Genomic DNA, 19,350 nt, shown 5'->3' on the forward strand with positions numbered 1-19,350 from the left:
TTATGCTTGAGAGAATGTATAGTATGGGTTAGGCCACTCCGCTCCCTCCAAATGGCACCGGTTTTAGAACATTATATTCCCTCAAAGAGGTGGAAAGAGGCGAAAGGAGAGAGTCTTTATGTTGGCAGTATGACTGCGTAGCCTCTCTCTATGTCATCTTCCTCCAGGGGCCGCTCCTGTAACCTCAGTGCCCGTGCAGGTGTATGGGGCCGGTATTTGGGAGATTTCCCTATCTCCAGTTAACCCGTCACTCTACGGAAGTCCAGATCTGGGCTGGCAGGGTTCCCTGCTGTGTGTGGAGTGGGGGGAGGGTTGGGGAGCAAGGTAACCCCCAATGTCTCCTGGTGCCTACTTGCAGGTTAGAATGGATGTCCACTTCAGCCGGATCCCTTCCTCTATCTTCACCCTCCACTCAACTGACCCCCAGCACAGGGGAATGCTTCCCGGCGACTCGTCCTCAGAACTAGTCTCCGGACTCTGAGTTCCCTTGTCAGCAACCCTCAGCGGCGTGTCCTAGCACTGAGCCGCGAGGGCAATCTGTGTAGGTGGACGCAGGTGGGCGCAGAACGCCGGCTGCACGTGGCTGGGCCCTAACTGAACCACAGGCTCAGGGCTTCGGTGCGGGGGAGCAGCGGGCGCGCTGACAGACAGCGGGAGAGGACTCACTAACCTCCCGGTCTTCTTCCTGTGCCCTGCCGATACTCCCGAGACTCCACACCCGGCCGTCGCGAGATCTCCCGCTGCGTCTCCGTGACTCCACGCGGCCTCTCCAGGAACCCGGCAGCCCGCAGTGTCGTCAGCCTGATCTCGTCGTCCACCCGGCTGGTAAGTAACGAGTGTCAGGAGTCCGGAGCCCAGCTGATCTCCCGATGAGTCCCGAGAGCTTCGGGGCCGCGACGCCGCCTGCAGTCTTCAGGGCCGGACAGGAGCTCACTCAAGATGGCGGCCGCTCTCCACCCGCGGTCCTCCGGGACGTCAGGGAGGACGGATCTGTGCCGATGGGGAGGGTGAGAGACGCCGTATCTCCTCTTCTCAATCCTCGCCCCCTGAGCCCCCGATTATCTCCCGGCGTCTTCTATCGGGTGTCCGCAGCTCTCAGGGTTCACACCACTCAGGCCTCGCCACCCCCCGTTGTCCTCACTGGCCACCACGTTGGAGGATCCCCAGACTATGTCCCGTAGGGTGTAGCAGCCAAATGGGGGTCTCTCCTCTCTCGGGATGTCCCTAGGACCTGGAAGAGGGGGCTAGACGTAGATATTGTCCGCCAGGGAGCTGGATGTTTGTAGATTTTTAGGAGCTCCCACATCCACGTCAGCCTCTGACAGCGGCCATCTTGGACCGAGCTGAAGTTTGTCTGATCGCTCATTCATTTCTCTTGATCAGAGGAGCACCGCTCAGACCGTGAAATGATTATTACTTGTAATACCCAGTACTCAGCTGTTTTTTACAGGACCTGAGTCATGTAAGCTACAGGAGTTATCACATGAGCCTGTGCTATCATGACAACCACCGGATCCACGTGATCACGTCACGTGTCTTCTGGTGGAGGCCTGTGAGTAAAGATATAGCGCGATCGCTACTATAATGGCGCTGTCAAATATTGATTGTGCCATTTAAGGGGTTAAAAGGCACGGGCTGATAGCGTTTCCGCTCGTGCCTGGCAGGTACACATGTCAGCTGTATAAATCAGCTGAGATGTGCGCTGATCTTCCCCGGCTGCCAGTAGCAGCCGGGGGAGATTAACACTATGACCGCTATGACGTGATTTTACTGCCTGCATCGTTAAGGGGTTGATTAGCCGACGCAATCCTTGGTGGCAATCCTGATCTAAGAGTGACAGTGTATTTCTGTGCAGCTGTCACTGTCAGCTCAGGAGAGATACCGAGGATTGTGGTGCAATCCTTGGGCATTGATGCAGTACAGCAGACATAGAGTGTGGGTGCAGGACTCAGAGCGGTGGGCAGGATTACGGGGAAATGAGGCTGAATATTCATTCACTTAATTAGCCGGCGCGTTCACAATACAATCCTTGGTGGCACTCCTGATATGAGAGTGGCAGCGTGTATTTCTATGCAACTGTCAGCTCAGAAGAGACACCGAAAATTGTGGAGCAATCCTCGGGCATTAATTCAGCAGGCATTTGGTGCTCAAATATAAGACACCCCCTGAAAATAAGCCCTAGCACATTTTTCAAATTTTTCAGAAAAGATTATAAGCGTTTGTCTTATTTTCAGGTTAACATGATATTATGGGGGACCATGCAGCCATTTTAACTTAACAACATTCTCCCAAACAGATTATATTGTTTATATGTAGAGAATATTGTTATATTTGAATAAATGTTGATTTTTTTTAGTTCAAGAATAAATGTAGATTGTTGTTCATGGAAAACAATAAGACATTCCCTAAAATTAGGCCCTAGCCCATCCTTTGGCGAACAATAAGACCCTGTCTTATATTTGGAGAAACATGGCTTGCAGCCATAACTCCACATTCACACTTAAAAACATTCTGACACGTGGGGATTTCTATCGGATAGGAATTGGAGACTGACAATATATTTTACTTTAATTTTTTTATTCAAAGTTTAAATCAGCATATAAAACAATAGAAGATACAATATGGGATTCTCTTCTCTGCCTGTATGTTCTGAAGTAGCAACTAGTTGGTGCCTCGTATAGGCAGAAATTGATTCCATAAAACGTTATATCATGCGATGTCATGAAGAGATACTTTTTGTCAGTCACCTGTATATGCTTTATTTTGTGTATAACTAATAACCTGCTATCTATTCTAGTACCATTGTTAGTTGTATATCACTAATGTAAGGTATATGACAAGGTTTATTCTTTATAGCACTACAGACATATTACTACAAATTTACTGTTTCTATCTAACCATCTATGTTTCTAATGTACAAAGCCAAATTTAATCCAACAGATGCAGCAGAGCTCATTATTTCATTTAGCACAGTGTGGCCTGATATCACAGTGTCTTGGTATTTTGTTGTCTATGATTTTTTGAGAAATTAAATTTTCTTGAAAGGAATCTGTTGGCAGGATTTCAGCCCCAAACAATTTACTGTACATATATGTACTTGTAGGTCTTTCAAAGACAAGTCCAGCAATACCTTTACATGGCTGAAGAGCTATGGTAGATCTGAAGCCTTTGCCGCTCCAGCTCTATTCCCTGCCTAGCTACACACCTTTATTATTTATTTATTTATTTATTTATTTATTTATTTATTTATTTATTATCACTTCCTCCTGTTTGACAGTATAGAGGCTGTCAGTCAAGCAGGAGGAGCTATTGCTGTGCAGGGAACAGAGCTGGAGTGACAGAGGCTTTAGATCTGCAGCCTCATTTGCATATCAATTCAAATGTTGATTTCTCAGCAATGGAGGAACAGACTGGTCACGTAAAGATATTGCTGGACTTGTCTTTGGAAGAGCTTCATGTGGATATAAAAATAGTTTAGGCCTAGCTCCCCCTTTCTTATCTTACTCTCTCACGTATTATACCCCTATATTCTTCCTCATAATTCCCCCCCATCCCCTTCCACCTTCTTCTTAGATCCACTTTTCTTTATTCCTGAAACCACCTGACAGTGTTATAAGTTGTTAATATACTTAATGTTTTTTCTGAATCCACATTGTCATAACTTGTAAGAAAGTGTCATGATGGTTCCCTACCTATCTATGTTGTATTCTAAAATATTAAAGAATTATAAAAAAAAAAAAAAAATAGTTTGGGGGTGAATTTTTCCTGACAGATTCTCTTTACCTGAGATATCTGTATAGCATAAAACAAGAATGTAGTTTCCTGCATGAAATATAAGTACTGCAATAAAATGAAACTTTTAGCACTTTGTTACAGACAACAAAGGGTCCTCATCACACATTCATATGTGATCTTGTAGATCCACCAAGTAGCTTCAGTAAACTTATACAGCAACACTGTTCGGGATCTTGTCTGGAGACATATAATAATACGGCAGCTTTTTATTCTTATTGCGATCAAGGATGAGACTGGTGATCTCTTCAAGGTTTTTCCTGAATTTGGCCATGGCTTGTTTTATAGATTTTTCAACAAAATGTTCATCAGGATACATGCCTAGAAACAACTAGATGACAACATGATATAAGGTGAAAAAAAATTCTAAACCATCATTTACGTTTGTGTTTTACAGAATGGAGATATAGAGAGATAACAAAGACAATTATCATTGCCATTATGTGAAAGAATTAGTAATATAACATTGACTTGAATTAATACATTTTGGAATAAAATGATTTTTTTATGCTAAAAATACCTGCAGCTTTTAAAGGCAAATCTGTCAGTAAGATCAACACAACCAAACCATATATATTGCCATGCAGGATTTTGAAAGCTATATCCATCGACACCTTTTTATCGACTATCTGTTGCTGCCTTCCTTAGACATCAGACTTTAACTCATATGCAAATTAAGAATAGTAAGTGCCTTGACGTAATGTTTCACCAGCCTCTGCTTCCTGAAATCTCCCCGCCCAGCACAGCATCTTTATCTTAATTGAAAGACCACTTTCTGTGTGATGCCAGGAGCAAAGCAAGGAAATCAGAGCATGAGCTATCAATTTAAAGAGGATGGTGCTGGGTGGGCAAACGACTTCAGAAGACAAAGGCTCGGGAAGTGCTCTATCACACCTATAGCACTTAATTTGCATATGCAAGAAAAGTCCAATTTCTCACAACTGCAGCAGCATATAGAACATATAAAGGTGTTGATGGATTTAGAATTCAAAGACCGGCAGGCCCATATATGCGATTTGGGGGAGGGAGGTTGACCTTAATGACAGATTACCTTTAAACGCTGTCAAAGGTAGAAAACTTTAAATAAATCAAATAGATACATGCAGGACATATGGTTCATCTGGTTACTAACTTGCTTACCTCATTGTCTTGAAACTGACTCAAAGCCCATACAGCTCCAAGATGCCAGCATGATCGACCTCTGTCAGGCAAGCTTTCAATGATATATTGTATTGTTACTTCATCTTTCGTTGTTGGTGGAGGGCAGCGCATGGTTGGAGGAGCATTTGGGATCCATGAACACCAATCGTACTACAGGGCACAAAGTTTTAATAGATTAGGTATGCAAGGAGAAGACATTTCTTGTGCTTAATAGGTTGTATAAATGTATTACCGTATTTTTCAGACTATAAGACGCATCTTATAACACGCACCCTAGATTTAGACAGCAGACAATAGTAAAAACATTTTTCCTATTAATTAAAACTTCCCTTGTGGTGTAAAGTGGTAAGTGCTACCTTTCTTTTATCCTCTATCTACATCACCATTCAAAAGTTTGGGACACCTTTTCATGGAATGGATTTCCTTGTTCCTATTGCAATGTGCACATTGCAGACTCAGACTGAAGACGGTAAAACCCCAAAGGTGCATACAGAATATGGAAACAAGGAGTAAAGAAACCTGTGAAACAAACTAGAATATGTATTAAACTTTAGATTCCACAAAGTCCCCCTTTTATTTTGATAACAAATTTACGCCACCTTAACATTCCTTCAAGCAGCTTCATCAGGTGTGACTTGGAATGACTTCCAACAGTCTTGAACGAGTTCCTAGAAGTGCAGAGCGCTTTTTGGATACCTTACTTTAAATAATCCTAAGCCATCTCAATTGGGCTAAGGCTGGGTGATTGTGGACGACATATGATCTGAAGCAGTCTCCATACCTCTCCATGGCCACAGACCTTACACAGCCTTGGAGGTATAATTATCATAGTGCAACACAAATGATGGTCCCACTGAGTGCAAACCAGATGGGATGGAATGAAGTTGCAGAATGCTATGGTAAGTATGGCTTCAATTTAAAATAAATCTCCCACAGTGTCACCAGTAAAGCACCCACACACCATCACACCTTCCCATCAATATGTCGTAATGGGCACCACACATGTAGAAACAATCTGCTCACCATTTCTTTGTCTCAGGCCCCCTTCACACGTCCGTGAAAATTACGCACGTGTTTAACGGAGGTGTCAAAGGTGCGTTTTCCCCTCCATGTGCCGTGTTTATGGCACTACGTGTGTTCTCCGTGTGTTATCCGTGATAACACACGGAGAACAAGAACTTTCAACTCACCTGTCCCTGGCGTCGCTGTCCGTGGTGCTGAACTTCGGTCTCCAGCCCTGCCGACTCCCCGCTGCTGCCGCTTCCGCCGCAGTGAAGTGAATATTAAATGAGCATAATGAGTGGCGGTCGGCAGCAAGTGACAGCAACGGCAGAGACACGAGGGCTGGAGAAGGTGAGTAAAGATTTATTATTTTCTCTGACACGTGTGTTTCTCCGGCGCTTGTCACATGGGACCACATCCACACTACATCCGTGTGGTACGGGTGCGGGCCGCGTGACACCCGTGCTGCCGGAGAAAAACAGACATGCATCTGTGTGGAGCTCGCTACGGGCTCACGTCTGCTCCACACAGAGGCACGGGCCAATGGCTGCACATGTGCGTGCACAAACCCATTGATTTTAATGGGTTTACGTGTGCCCGTGTCTCCGGTACATGCGGGCACGGACCTAGCACGTACCGGAGACACGTGCGTGTGAAGGGGGCCTCACAAAGACATGACAAAACTTATATTTATCAGTCCACAATACAGATTTTCACTTCTCTAATATTCAGTCCTTGTGTTGCTTAACCCAAGCCATTCTTCTCCTTGTTTGCGGTATTCAGTAGCAGCCTCTTTGCAGAAATTTAACCAAAAAGGCCTGTTTCTTGCAGTCTCCAAGTTGATGTTGAGATGTGTCTGCTACTTATTGCCTGTGCATCATTTATGAGAACTGTTATCTGAGGTGCTCTCAATTTGTAGTTTCTGAGGCCTGGAACTGATGAACTTGTCATGTGCAGGTATTTCTTTCAGGAGGACAATGTTATCATGGCGTTTGATGGTTTTCATGACTGCACTTGAGCATTCCCTCAAGGTTCTTGCAATTTTCTGGATTGACTGACTTTCATATCTTAAAGTGATTGACTGTCGTTTCCTGATGAAGCTGCTTGAGATAATGCCAAAGTTGTGTAAAGCTGTTATCATAGTTAAAGCAGGGTACTTTGAGAAATCTAAGGTTTAACACATTTTCTGGCTTGTTTCATGTGTATTTTTTTACTTGCTGTTTCCATATATGTTTGTTCGTGATTTTGCTGCCTTCAGTCTGAAACTACAATGTGCACATTGCAATAAGAACAAGGAAAACCATTGCATGAACGGCATTATAATGAACAGGTGTGTTGAAACTTTGGCCTGACTGTACTGTCATGTATACTTGCTGAGTTATTTTTTTTACTACTTGCGAATAAAAATATATAACATAAAAATCCAGATATTATAGGCAACAACTCGAAGATACATATTAAACACAAAGCGCAAGAGTCTTTAAATTTACCAAAATATAGAAATACCCCATAGACACCGTGATACAAATGTATAAAACATTTTATTTTATAGTGCACAGGGTATTACAGTACATATAAATTAACAATCATGAAAAACCAGATTGAGTAGGTGAAGGAAGAGGGGAGACCCCCACGTGACCCAGGAATTATATCAAAGTTGTGTCGGACCTGCTGAACCAGATGATTACAACACTTAATGTGGCAACCTGATGACCATAAGGATAATCCTATGTAGGGACAAAACCATCCACTGGGCAGCTAGTACCAGAACCCATGGCCTGGGCCTATGGCCTTAAATTAGGTCATAACTCAAAGGGCCTATATGTGGAGCTGCACAATGGACGGAAAAACCTACTAAGGCACTGTTATCACTCAATACCAATTTACAAGGAAAAAAGGTAAAAAGTGCCTAAGCAGTATCATGTAAGTCAATCATTATTGACCGACGTCGGTCCCCACGTGCCCTCCAGGATTCTCGGACGCTTTAACTGTTTGTGGTAAGCCTGTATGCCTCATTAATGATTGACTTACATGATACTGCTTGGGCACTTTTTACCTTTTTTCCTTGTAAATTGGTATTGAGTGATAACAGTGCCTTAGTAGGTTTTTCCGTCCATTGTGCAGCTCCACATATAGGCCCTTTGAGTTATGACCTAATTTAAGGCCATAGGCCCAGGCCATGGGTTCTGGTACTAGCTGCCCAGTGGATGGTTTTGTCCCTACATAGGATTATCCTTATGGTCATCAGGTTGCCACATTAAGTGTTGTAATCATCTGGTTCAGCAGGTCCGACACAACTTTGATATAATTCCTGGGTCACGTGGGGGTCTCCCCTCTTCCTTCACCTACTCAATCTGGTTTTTCATGATTGTTAATTTATATGTACTGTAATACCCTGTGCACTATAAAATAAAATGTTTTATACATTTGTATCACGGTGTCTATGGGGTATTTCTATATTTTGGTAAATTTAAAGACTCTTGCGCTTTGTGTTTAATTGCGAATAAAAATAGTTTGAAAATTTTTAAGATGTTCATAAAATGTGGAACTGTTTTCTTTTCTTCATATTAACGTGAATTCCATCATTAACAAGTGCCATGTTTTTCCCAATAGAACCCTGTTCACCAATCCTACCATAAATACCACCTCCTGCCTGTTTGTTACCCTACTGACCACCCCACTGTACTTATTTTATCATATTTATTACCAACTGACCTGACCAAAGTTTACAGCGGCATGCTGTCCGGACGCCGTGAAGATGACAAGGGTGAGGTATTCCACTAATTTTTCTTTGGTTTTGAGAGTTTTGGGAAAACCTATAAAAACAATATGTTAAGAATCTGTTTATCTAGTCTACCTCTTCTACTTCATTTATACGTTTTAATATTTTTATCTATACCAATACACAGTGTCTTAATCAAGGTCATATTAGAGGAGGGTGAGGGACAGGAGGAAGAGGTGCAGTTGTCCAGGGTTCTCAACCTCTTATAGACATTTACTACTCAGATAAAAAAAATCTGTTAACTTTTGTGTGGCACAGTAAATTGGGAGTGGTCCCTTGTTCTTTGTCATGCTTAAAGAGGTGGTTCACTACTCAGCATTAGTTTCCACATCGATGTATAGCTCATAAAAAAGGCTGTTCTCAAATATCTTGTTTAGTTAATTCTGCCTCTGAGTGGCGCTATTGCGGTCCGCTCATCTCCATCACGTGACCCCGGGCTCCTTGATCTCTGAGATCTGGTGATGTGACATCACCTGAGTGACTGGGCTGTGGGTGAAGTTTTACCGCTCGTCACAGCCCAGCATCGCTCCTGCTTGTGGCGCTCTGCAGCAAAGGAGAGAGTGCGCGAGATGCTGGGCTGTGATGAGCAGTGAAACACCGCCTACAGCCCAGTTACACTGGAAGACTGGGGCCGGGCTCGGTGATGTCGGGTCAACTCGAAGTTGACGTGACATCACCGGACCTCAGAGATCATGGAACCTGGGGGTCACGTGATGGGGACGAGCAGACCACAATAACACCGCTCAGAGGCAGAATTGACTATACAAGGTATTTGAGAAAAGCTTTCTTTATGAGCTTTACATTGATGTGTGGCCACTATGCTGAGGAGTGAACCACTAGTTAAAGGGGTTGATCTAAAACCAAAGTTATAACATATCAACACCTATCTCATCATTGGGAATATGCTTTGCTGTTACATGATCACTGCTACATGATTTCTTTGTCAACTGAATGATATGAATACACATTACAAATAAGTCTGGTGTTTTCCCAAAACAGCACCACAGCCTGTTCACAAGTTGTGTGTGGTTCTGCAGCTTCGTGCTATTAAAATGAAAGATGCTGGACTACAATATGAGATAAAACCAGAGGACGGGTGTGAAGCTGTTTCTGGTAGACAATGGCCACTCTTATAATTATCCTGAACCCTTTTAAAAAAATAGTGGGTACAATAGGTAAAGGTATCAGGCTGTGTGCCCACAATGAGTTTTTAGATAAATCGCATAAGAAGGGGTCAAATGCCGTGCTGCCAAAGTAAGGAACAATCCAGAAGATTCTTTTCGGAGACTTTGTACGCGTTTCGGAGAAAACATTCTCCTTCTTCAGGAAAAAAAAATCACTTATAGATTTATCCGAAACACGTAGAAATAAAGTCACTGAAAAGAATCCTCTTTATTGATCCTTACTTCGGCAGCACAGCATTTGACCCCATCTTATACAATTTATTTGGTTCCATGTGGGGCTGCAGCAGCCGGTTTGACATGTGCATTTAGTGGTTGTGAGTCTCACAACCTCTCAGTGTTGTTCTTCCATAACACCCCTCGATAAGACCATATTTGCCTGTTTTGTCTTCCAGTTTATTTACACAATAGGTTTTTAGTGAGTTTTTGACACTATATTTTTACTGTGTCAAAAAAGAAAAGTGTTACAGTTCCAGAAAGATGGATAGGATATATAGAAATCTCATGCACACTGGACTTCTTTTTTAACTGACCTACAGTGCATGTTTCATATCAATTTCTGTTGTGGGTACGCTGAGTTTTATGTGCAGATTTTTCCCATAAAATTGAATTAGATGCAGAAAATTTGCAGGTAAAAACGCACACCCGTTTTCACTGAGGGAACACATCAAAAACGTATGTAGTCTGCACATAAGTATAGCAAGGTTTTGTCAAAGCATGTAATGCATGTAATAAACTGCAAGTAACCTAATTTACATAACAGGTGCAGAAATGCTGCAACATCAAAAAGTCACCAAAAATTCATGATGGGAACATAGCCTTAGGGGTACTTTGCACACTACGACATCGCAAGCCGATGGTGGCGATGCCGAACGCGATAGTCTCCGCCCACGTCGCAGCTGCGATATCTTGTGATAGCTGCCGTAGCGAAAATTATCGCTACGGCAGCTTCACATGCACTTACCTGCCCTGCGACGTCGATCTGGCCGGCGAACTGCCTCCTTCCTAAGGGGGCGGGTTGTGTGGCGTCACAGCGACGTCACATGGCAGGCGGCCAATAGAAGCAGGGGGGCGGAGATGAGCGGGACATAAACATTCCGCCCCCCCTCTTCCTTCCTCATTGCAGGCGGGACGCAGGTAGGAGATGTTCCTCGCTCCTGTGGCTTCATACACAGCGATGTGTGCTGCCGCAGGAACGAGGAACAACATCGTAACATCAGTCCTTCCGAAATTATGGAAATGACCGACGCTACACCGATCATACGATTTCGACGTTTTTGTGCTCGTTAAACGTAGTAAAAAGGATTCACATACTCCGATGTTGACAGGCGACGCCGGATGTGCGTCACTTTCGATTTGACCCCACCTCAAAGTACAAAGTGTTCAAAGTACCCCTTAGAGGGCAGAAAAAAAAACAACATGCTACAAGGCTGGTTACATGGGCTGGCTATAGCATGGCATTAATGACACCAAAGTTGTAAATTCAATCCCTGTATGGACCTCCATTCTTTCTGCAGAAGTTATGATGCAAATTAAGGGAAGTTTCTTGGTATTTTTAAGTTCTTATGGAGAAGTGTTTGCACGTAGAAATGCCAGCATGGGTAGTGATAAAAAGGTAAAAAAAAATGAGTTTTTGGTGAGTTTATGATGTTTCAGGATTTCTGTAGCATTTCTGCACCGATTAACTAAATTAGGTTATATGCGGGTTTTTTCATTGCATTTATTAACATATTATCTGCTGCGGATCTTATCTCTTGTTCATATATCTAGAATGATAAGTCTATAGTCACTCCTTATCACTCAATGTATCAGACTATGTAACTGGAGACTTATAAATCCTCCCAGTGCACACACTGTGTGCTGCGAGGATTGCCGGTTTCTGAGATGGGAACGTTGGTCACGTGGCCGCAATTGTGCAATATGCATATTACCGGCCAGAATCTGACTAGTTGGCATGGCCTAGCATAATACAAGCGTGTGTGGTCTCATTCAATGCAAGAATATGTAGAGGGTACGTCCAGCTAGTAGGTGGGACCATCTAGTGGACGCGACCTTGCTCAATACACTTGTATTGCACTAGACCATGCCCACTAGTCGGGTTCTGGCCAGGAACATGCATATCATGCAATTGCGGTCACATGACCACCGTTCCCGGCTTATAAACTGGCAAATCCTCTCAGCGCACACACTGTGCGCTGAGAGGAATCATAAGTCTCAGGCAGGGCCGGCTCCAGGTGTTTGTGGGCCCCGGGCGAAAAAGTCTCAGTGGGCCCCATCCACACGCACATACAGATACATACACATACAGGCATACGTACTGTGAGACTATGACCGGGGTTATCTATGACGGCCGGTATGTCTCGCCCAGGTTGTGCTCACTCCATGATAGAAAGTAAATCCACTCTAGGGTTAATGCTGTTTCCCTACAGGCTGAAGGAAGGGTTAAATAGAATCAGGAACAAGGGCAGGTGTGCCGGGTGTGGGGGAAGTGAACACAACTCCCTGAGCTCTCTGCTGGAGAGGCACATGTATATTGTTGTGGACTTTTGTTTGGACATTAAAACCCGTGTGCTGTGAACCTTAATGCCTGGATCCCGTGTCTTCTGCTGCGCAGCCGACCACGCTACCTCACATATGGTGGAGAATGCGGGCATGACAGCCGGTGAGGTGTAGCATCCATCCCTGGTGACCCAGCAGCACATGTCCTGGATTCGAGCGGCTATACTACAGCCCAAACCCGGCGACGCCATGGAGGACATACTAAGGCAGCAGCAACAGACTAATGCACAGCTACAAGAGGCTAATGCACAGCAGCAACAGGCTAATGCACAGCAGCAACAGACCAATGCACACCTGCTCCGGGCGTTGGAACGTCAGCAGCAATCCTTACAAGCGCAGGAAAAAAGGCACCAAGAACAGATGGTTCTCCTGGCCAAGTCGATCCGTGCCGGACCGGCAGCAACAACCCCGGGACCGGGTGACGACGGCAGCGTCCGGAAAGCGGTGAGACAAGCGTTGCAAAAGATGACCCCGGGGGATGATGTGGAAGCGTTCCTGGCGGTGTTTGAGCGGGTGGCCGAGCGGGAAAAGCTGCCGACCCCCCAGTGGGCTGAGGTATTGTCGCCCTATCTGACGGGGGAACCCCAAAAAGCGTACCTGGACCTCTGTACCGAGGACACCATTGACTATGTGACCCTGAAAGCCGAAATACTGGCTCGGTTGGGGGTGAATACCTATGTACGGGCTCAGCGGGTAAATCAGTGGTTCTATGAGGAAGCCAAACCAACCCGTACGCTCCCAGGCCTATGACTTGTTACATCTTGTAAAAAAGTGGTTGCAGCCTGACACTCTGAGCCCGGCGCAAATGGTGGAAAGGGTAGTAGTGGATCATTTTGTGCGCACTTTACCCGTCACCGTTCAACGGTGGGTAGGACAGGGTGACCCGAGTACCCTGGACCAATTAGTGTCCCTGGTAGAGCGGCATGTGGCTACGCAGGACTTGATACGGGACACTGAGACTTTGCGTACCGCCCGTCGGTCCGGCCCCTCCAAGCCTAGGGCCAAGGACCCACCGCTGACAACGGTGCAGGAGTCCCCTACTGTCCCGTCTGAGGCCGCGGCCGCCATTCCTGAGGTCCGGAAGGTTCTGTACCCTAAACGACAACCTGTAAAGGGGGTTTCCGTCCCCATTAGATGTTGGCGGTGCCAGCGGGTGGGACATATGGAAGCCCAGTGTCCACTCACCACGGAGCCCATGGATTGTGGGGTTACCCGGCGGGGTTCAATGTATGCTCAGGTGGTGTGTACCGCTGACCTGGTCTCCCCAGAGACGGAGCCCCACTTGTACCAAATACAGGTGAATGGATGTCCGGTTACAGGATTGTTGGATTCCGGAAGCTTAGTGACCCTTGTGCGTTCCACCTTGAGGGCTAAAGTAAAGGCCACAGGACGTACCGTGGGGGTGGTTTGCATACATGGGGACCGCCGAGACTATCCCACAGGGATTGTCACCATCACAGCACCTTGCGGTCAGGTGCAACATGAGGTGGGACTTCTTAACACTCTTCCCTATGACGTGATCCTAGGAAGGGATCTGCCCTATTTTTGGACTTTATGGAAGGGACCCCCTAAGTCTCCTCAGATATTGGTCAGTCCGGGACCTGAGCCCTACAATCCTGAATCCGGGACACCTGCCGTAGGGGTCCCCATGATAGGGACAGAATGTGAACCCGATAGGTCACCCCTAGAGGTATTGGCAGGAGAGGCTGAGACGGTCGAACCCATCCCGGAGTTGGAGGCGTCCCCGGATACGTTTGGGACTGCCCAACTCCAGGACCCTACATTAATACATGCCCGGAGTCGGGTGACAGTAATTGACGGGGTGGCACAGCTGCCCGGTGCCCAGGTAAGGTACCCCCATTTCGCTCTTAAGCAGGATTTACTCTACCGGGTAGATGAAATACGGGGCGTGGGGGTAGAGCAGTTGGTGGTGCCCCAGCCGCATCGCCGGCGGGTCCTCGACTTGGCTCATAAACACCTGATGAGTGGCCACCTAGGGGTCAAGAAAATGCAGGAGCGAATATTGCAAAGGTTCTATTGGCCCGGAGTCTTTGGGGAGGTAAAACGGTTCTGCGAAACCTGCCCGGAGTGTCAGCTTACCGCACCCCTGACCCATTTTCGCAGTCCGTTGGTACCGTTACCCATTATAGAAGTCCCTTTTGAACGGATAGGGATGGATCTGGTGGGGCCCCTCGTAAAGTCCGCTCGAGGGCACCAACACATCCTAGTGATCGTTGACTATGCCACCCGGTATCCCGAGGCGATACCTCTCAGACATACTGCAGCAAAGCTTATAGCTCGGGAGTTGTTTGCTGTGTTCTGCCGGGTAGGGTTGCCCAAGGAGATCCTTACGGATCAGGGGACCCCATTCATGTCTAAAGTGACCAAAGAGCTATGCCGGCTACTCCAGATCAAGCAGTTGCGTACGTCTGTGTATCATCCTCAAACGGACGGTTTAGTCGAGCGTTTCAATAAAACCCTGAAAACCATGCTAAAAAGGGTGATTTCAAAAGACGGGAAAGACTGGGATATGATGCTTCCCTATTTGATGTTTGCCATCCGTGAGGTGCCACAGGCATCCACGGGGTTTTCGCCTTTTGAATTGTTATACGGGCGACATCCCCGGGGATTGTTGGACCTGGCAAAGGAAACATGGGAGCAAGAACCCACCCCCCATAAAAGTGTGATTGAACACATTTTGGGTATGCAGAACCGCATAAGCGCGGTCATGCCAATTGTGAAGGAGCATTTAAAGGAAGCTCAGGCCGCGCAAAGCGGCCGCTACAATAGACAAGCCACCGTGCGGACCTTTAAACCCGGGGATCGGGTGTTGGTATTAATACCCACGGCGGAGAGTAAATTCCTGGCTCAGTGGCAAGGCCCCTACGAGATAAAGGAAAGAGTCGGGGTGGTTAACTATAAAGTATTGCAGCCCGGTAGGCGGAAACCTGAACAAATATACCATGTCAACCTATTAAAACCTTGGCAGGAACGGGAAAGCCTGATGGCTGTTTTTTCCCCATCTCCCTCCTCTTCGGGTCGTTCACATCCGGCTCCAGCGACCTCCGGAGAGGACGAACCGGAAGTAAGGATTGGAGAAGCCCTCACCAAGACTCAGAGGCGAGAAGCCAGACGGTTGGTTCAGCAGAACCCCGATGTCTTCTCCGAGCTGCCCGGTAGGACCAGTCTGATACGACATGATATTGTCACTGAGCCCCACCTGAAGGTACACCTGAAGTCATACCGGGTACCGGAGGCTCGACGACAAGCCATATCGGAGGAAGTAAAGACAATGTTACGCCTGGGGGTCATCGAAAAATCCCGGAGTGAATGGGCTAGTCCGATTGTCCTAATACCAAAACCCGATGGCTCCTTAAGGTTCTGCAATGACTTTAGGAGATTGAACGAAATATCCAAGTTCGATCTCTACCCCATGCCCCGGGTGGATGAGCTGATTGATAGGCTGGGACAAGCGCGATATTTTACCACGCTCGACCTGACCAAGGGGTACTGGCAGGTGCCACTGACGGAGTCCGCCAAGGAGAAAACCGCTTTTGTTACGCCGGAGGGTCTCTTCCACTATGTTGTCTTGCCTTTTGGGTTACATGGCGCTCCGGCCACGTTCCAGAGGTTGATGGACTTAGTGCTGGAACCCCACCAGGCGTATGCATCAGCGTACCTTGATGACATCATTATTTACAGCTCCGATTGGCAGACCCACTTGGAACAGGTACAGGCGGTGGTAGACGCGCTTCGAACAGCCGGATTGACAGCCAATCCCAAGAAATGTGCGTTGGGACTCACGGAAGCCCGCTACTTGGGCTACGTGATAGGCCAAGGAGTGATTAAGCCCCAAATTAACAAGGTTGAGGCGATCCGGAAGTGGCCTAGACCCCTGACCACGAAGCAGGTTAGGGCCTTCCTGGGTATCGTGGGATACTACAGGAGGTTTATAAAGGATTTTGCGGGACTATCAGCCCCCTTGACGGACCTTCTCCGCAGGCCGAGGACTCCTTCCGGGCCCTGAAGGGGGTCCTGTGCGGACAGCCCGTTCTTGTACACCCTGATTTCCGGAAGGAGTTCATAGTGCAGACTGACGCCTCAGAGGTCGGCCTGGGGGCAGTGCTGTCTCAGGTGGTTCAGGGGGAGGAACACCCCGTCACCTTCTTAAGTAGGAAGCTCACCCCTCCCGAGCGGAATTATAGCGTAGTGGAGAAGGAGTGCCTGGCGATCAAGTGGGCCTTGGAGTCCCTACGCTTTTACCTGCTGGGACGACAGTTTCGCTTGGTGACGGATCACTCTCCACTGGTCTGGATGAGGTCCGCCAAGGAACGGAATGCCCGGGTTACCCGGTGGTTCCTTTCTCTGCAGAACTTCCGGTTTACGGTTGAACACCGGGCCGGTAGGTTGCAGGGCAACGCCGATGCCTTGTCCCGCGGCCTGTGTTTGATGGCGGGAGTTCAACCCCGCACGCTTGAACTGAGGGGGGGGTATGTGAGACTATGACCGGGGTTATCTATGACGGCCGGTATGTCTCGCCCCGGTTGTGCTCACTCCATGATAAAAAGTAAATCCACTCTAGGGTTAATGCTGTTTCCCTACAGGCTGAAGGAAGGGTTAAATAGAATCAGGAACAAGGGCAGGTGTGCCGGGTGTGGGGGAAGTGAACACAACTCCCTGAGCTCTCTGCTGGAGAGGCACATGTATATTGTTGTGGACTTTTGTTTGGACATTAAAACCCGTGTGCTGTGAACCTTAATGCCTGGATCCCGTGTCTTCTGCTGCGCAGCCGACCACGCTATCTCACAGTACATATACGTATTTAAAGAGAAATTCAGAAAAACACATATAAACAGACATAAATCTCTGCACAGTTATATACACTGACTCACATAGACACACATCATACATGCACACACATTAGAGGTATTATTAATATGGGGAAGATGGCAGCAGCCTCACTCACATCTCCCGCTTGTCTACCGTCCAGCTACTCCAGGACATTTGGCTGTGCTGCACCGATTGGTGGCCGTCACTAACAGACATGGCCACACACAAACACTGCTGTATATACATCACAGGAGAGGCTGGGGACATACACATTACTGGGGGGCATACACATTACTGAGGAGGGGGGCAAACAGCAATGGGGGGGCATACAGCTCCAGAGGGAGTTATACAGCTCTGAGGGGTATACAGCACTGGGGTGGAAGGGACATAGAGCTCTGGGGGTATACAGCACTGGGGTGGAATGGACATAGAGCTCTGAGGGGTATACAGCACTGGAGTGGAAGGGTCTTAGACTTATGGGGGTATACAGCACTGGGGTGGAGGGGACATACAGCTCTGGGGGGTATAGAAGTATACAGCTCCCCCATTTCTCCAGAAAACATAATGCATTCATATTGCTCCACATAATTTAATGCAGCCTCATATTACTCCATATAATGCACCTGCATATCCCTCCATAGTATTATTCATCCCCCATAGGCCTCCATAATGCACCAAATATTCATCCATATAAAATAATGCACCAAATATTGATCCATATAAAATAATGCACCAAATATTCATCCATATAATATAATGCACCAAATATTCATCCATATAAAATAATGCACCAAATATTCATCCATATAATATAATGCACCCCAGATTGCTCCACATAATATAATGCAGCTCCCATGTAGCAGCACCATGCAGCAGCCCCCTTGTTGCAGCACCATGCAGCAGCCCCCATGCAGCAACACCATGCACCCCCCATGTAGCAGCACTATGCAGTCCCCATGTAGCAGCACTATGCAGCCCCCCATGTAGCAGCACTATGCAGCCCCCCATGTAGAAGCACTATGCTGCCCCTCATGTAGCAGCACTATGCAGCCCCTCATGTAGCAGCACTATGCAGACCCATGTAGCAGCACTATGCAGCAGCACTATGCAGCCCCACAGTCATCTGGCCACCGTGATCAATACATACTTCCTCCTCGTTCCCCCGCTGCTCCGGTCTCCTCAGCGCGTCCTCTGTTCTGCCGCTCTGACAGCTCAAGACACAGGCGTGCACAGTAATGACGTCATCACACTCCTATGTACTGAGCTCTCAGAGGAAGAGCGCAGACACAGATAGACGCTACAGGATAATGATGAGAGAGGAAGCGCGCCGCTCCCTCTTTAATCATTGCTTTCAATTGTATCAGCGATGCCGATACAATTCAAAGTGCGATCCTCAGCGGCGGAGGGAGGCCGCAGGAGGTGAGGGAGCCCTGTGCAGCGCTGGCATTGGGCCTCTCTTCTGACTCACGGGCTCCAAAGCAGATACGTGGCCTGCTGCCGCCATTGGCGGTACGCCACCCTGCAGTCTGCAAGAAGGCCCGTTTGGCGGTCCAGGGCCCAGGTGTACTGATGACGCCGGCCCTGGTCTTCGGTCACATAGACTGATACGTAGAGTGACTGCAGACTTATTTTTAGACCGGACAACCCCTTTAATCTGCTTAGTGTTGTGATTGAGGAAAGGACAGAGCAGTGATACCTGCATCCTAATGTCACTGCACAGTAATTCTATAGGGGTGAGTTATACTAAGTGAGCATAAAACTTTGTTTTGATAAAACAAAATCCCTTTTTCAGTGGTTACAATTCTCCAACACACTTTGTGGCAGATTCATTGAGGTGTTTGTCAATCAGTAATGTGGCATAAAACATCTTAATAAGTTGTAATATTTTTGCGCAACTCTGAATGCAACTATTGGCGTTATTAGTAGTGATGAGTGAACACACCATGCTCAGGTGCTCAGTACTCATAAGGAGCAGTTGAACGCTCGGATGGGCGTGACTCGAACACCCGAGTAAAATGGAAGTCAATGGGGAACTGGAGTATT

The 19,350-nt window shown here is 47.0% G+C and overlaps 1 protein-coding gene across 2 annotated transcripts in view; it reads right to left on the reverse strand.

The window, feature by feature from the left end:
* Positions 1 to 2,598: 2,598 nt before the first annotated feature.
* ALOX5 (arachidonate 5-lipoxygenase) overlaps positions 2,599 to 19,350 on the reverse strand; it is a 357,857-nt gene continuing 341,105 nt past the window's right edge. For both annotated transcript variants that reach the window (XM_075348962.1, XM_075348961.1), the window contains exons 12-14: positions 8,671 to 8,771; positions 4,933 to 5,103; positions 2,599 to 4,123 (exon numbers count right to left, since the gene is read on the reverse strand). In XM_075348962.1, coding sequence (XP_075205077.1) covers positions 3,944 to 4,123; positions 4,933 to 5,103; positions 8,671 to 8,771 — 452 coding nt within the window. In that variant the 3' untranslated portion in view covers positions 2,599 to 3,943. The remainder of the gene's footprint in view (positions 4,124 to 4,932; positions 5,104 to 8,670; positions 8,772 to 19,350) is intronic.

The sequence above is a fragment of the Anomaloglossus baeobatrachus genome, chromosome 5 (genome assembly GCF_048569485.1).
Source record: "Anomaloglossus baeobatrachus isolate aAnoBae1 chromosome 5, aAnoBae1.hap1, whole genome shotgun sequence".
NCBI lineage: Eukaryota > Metazoa > Chordata > Amphibia > Anura > Aromobatidae > Anomaloglossus > Anomaloglossus baeobatrachus.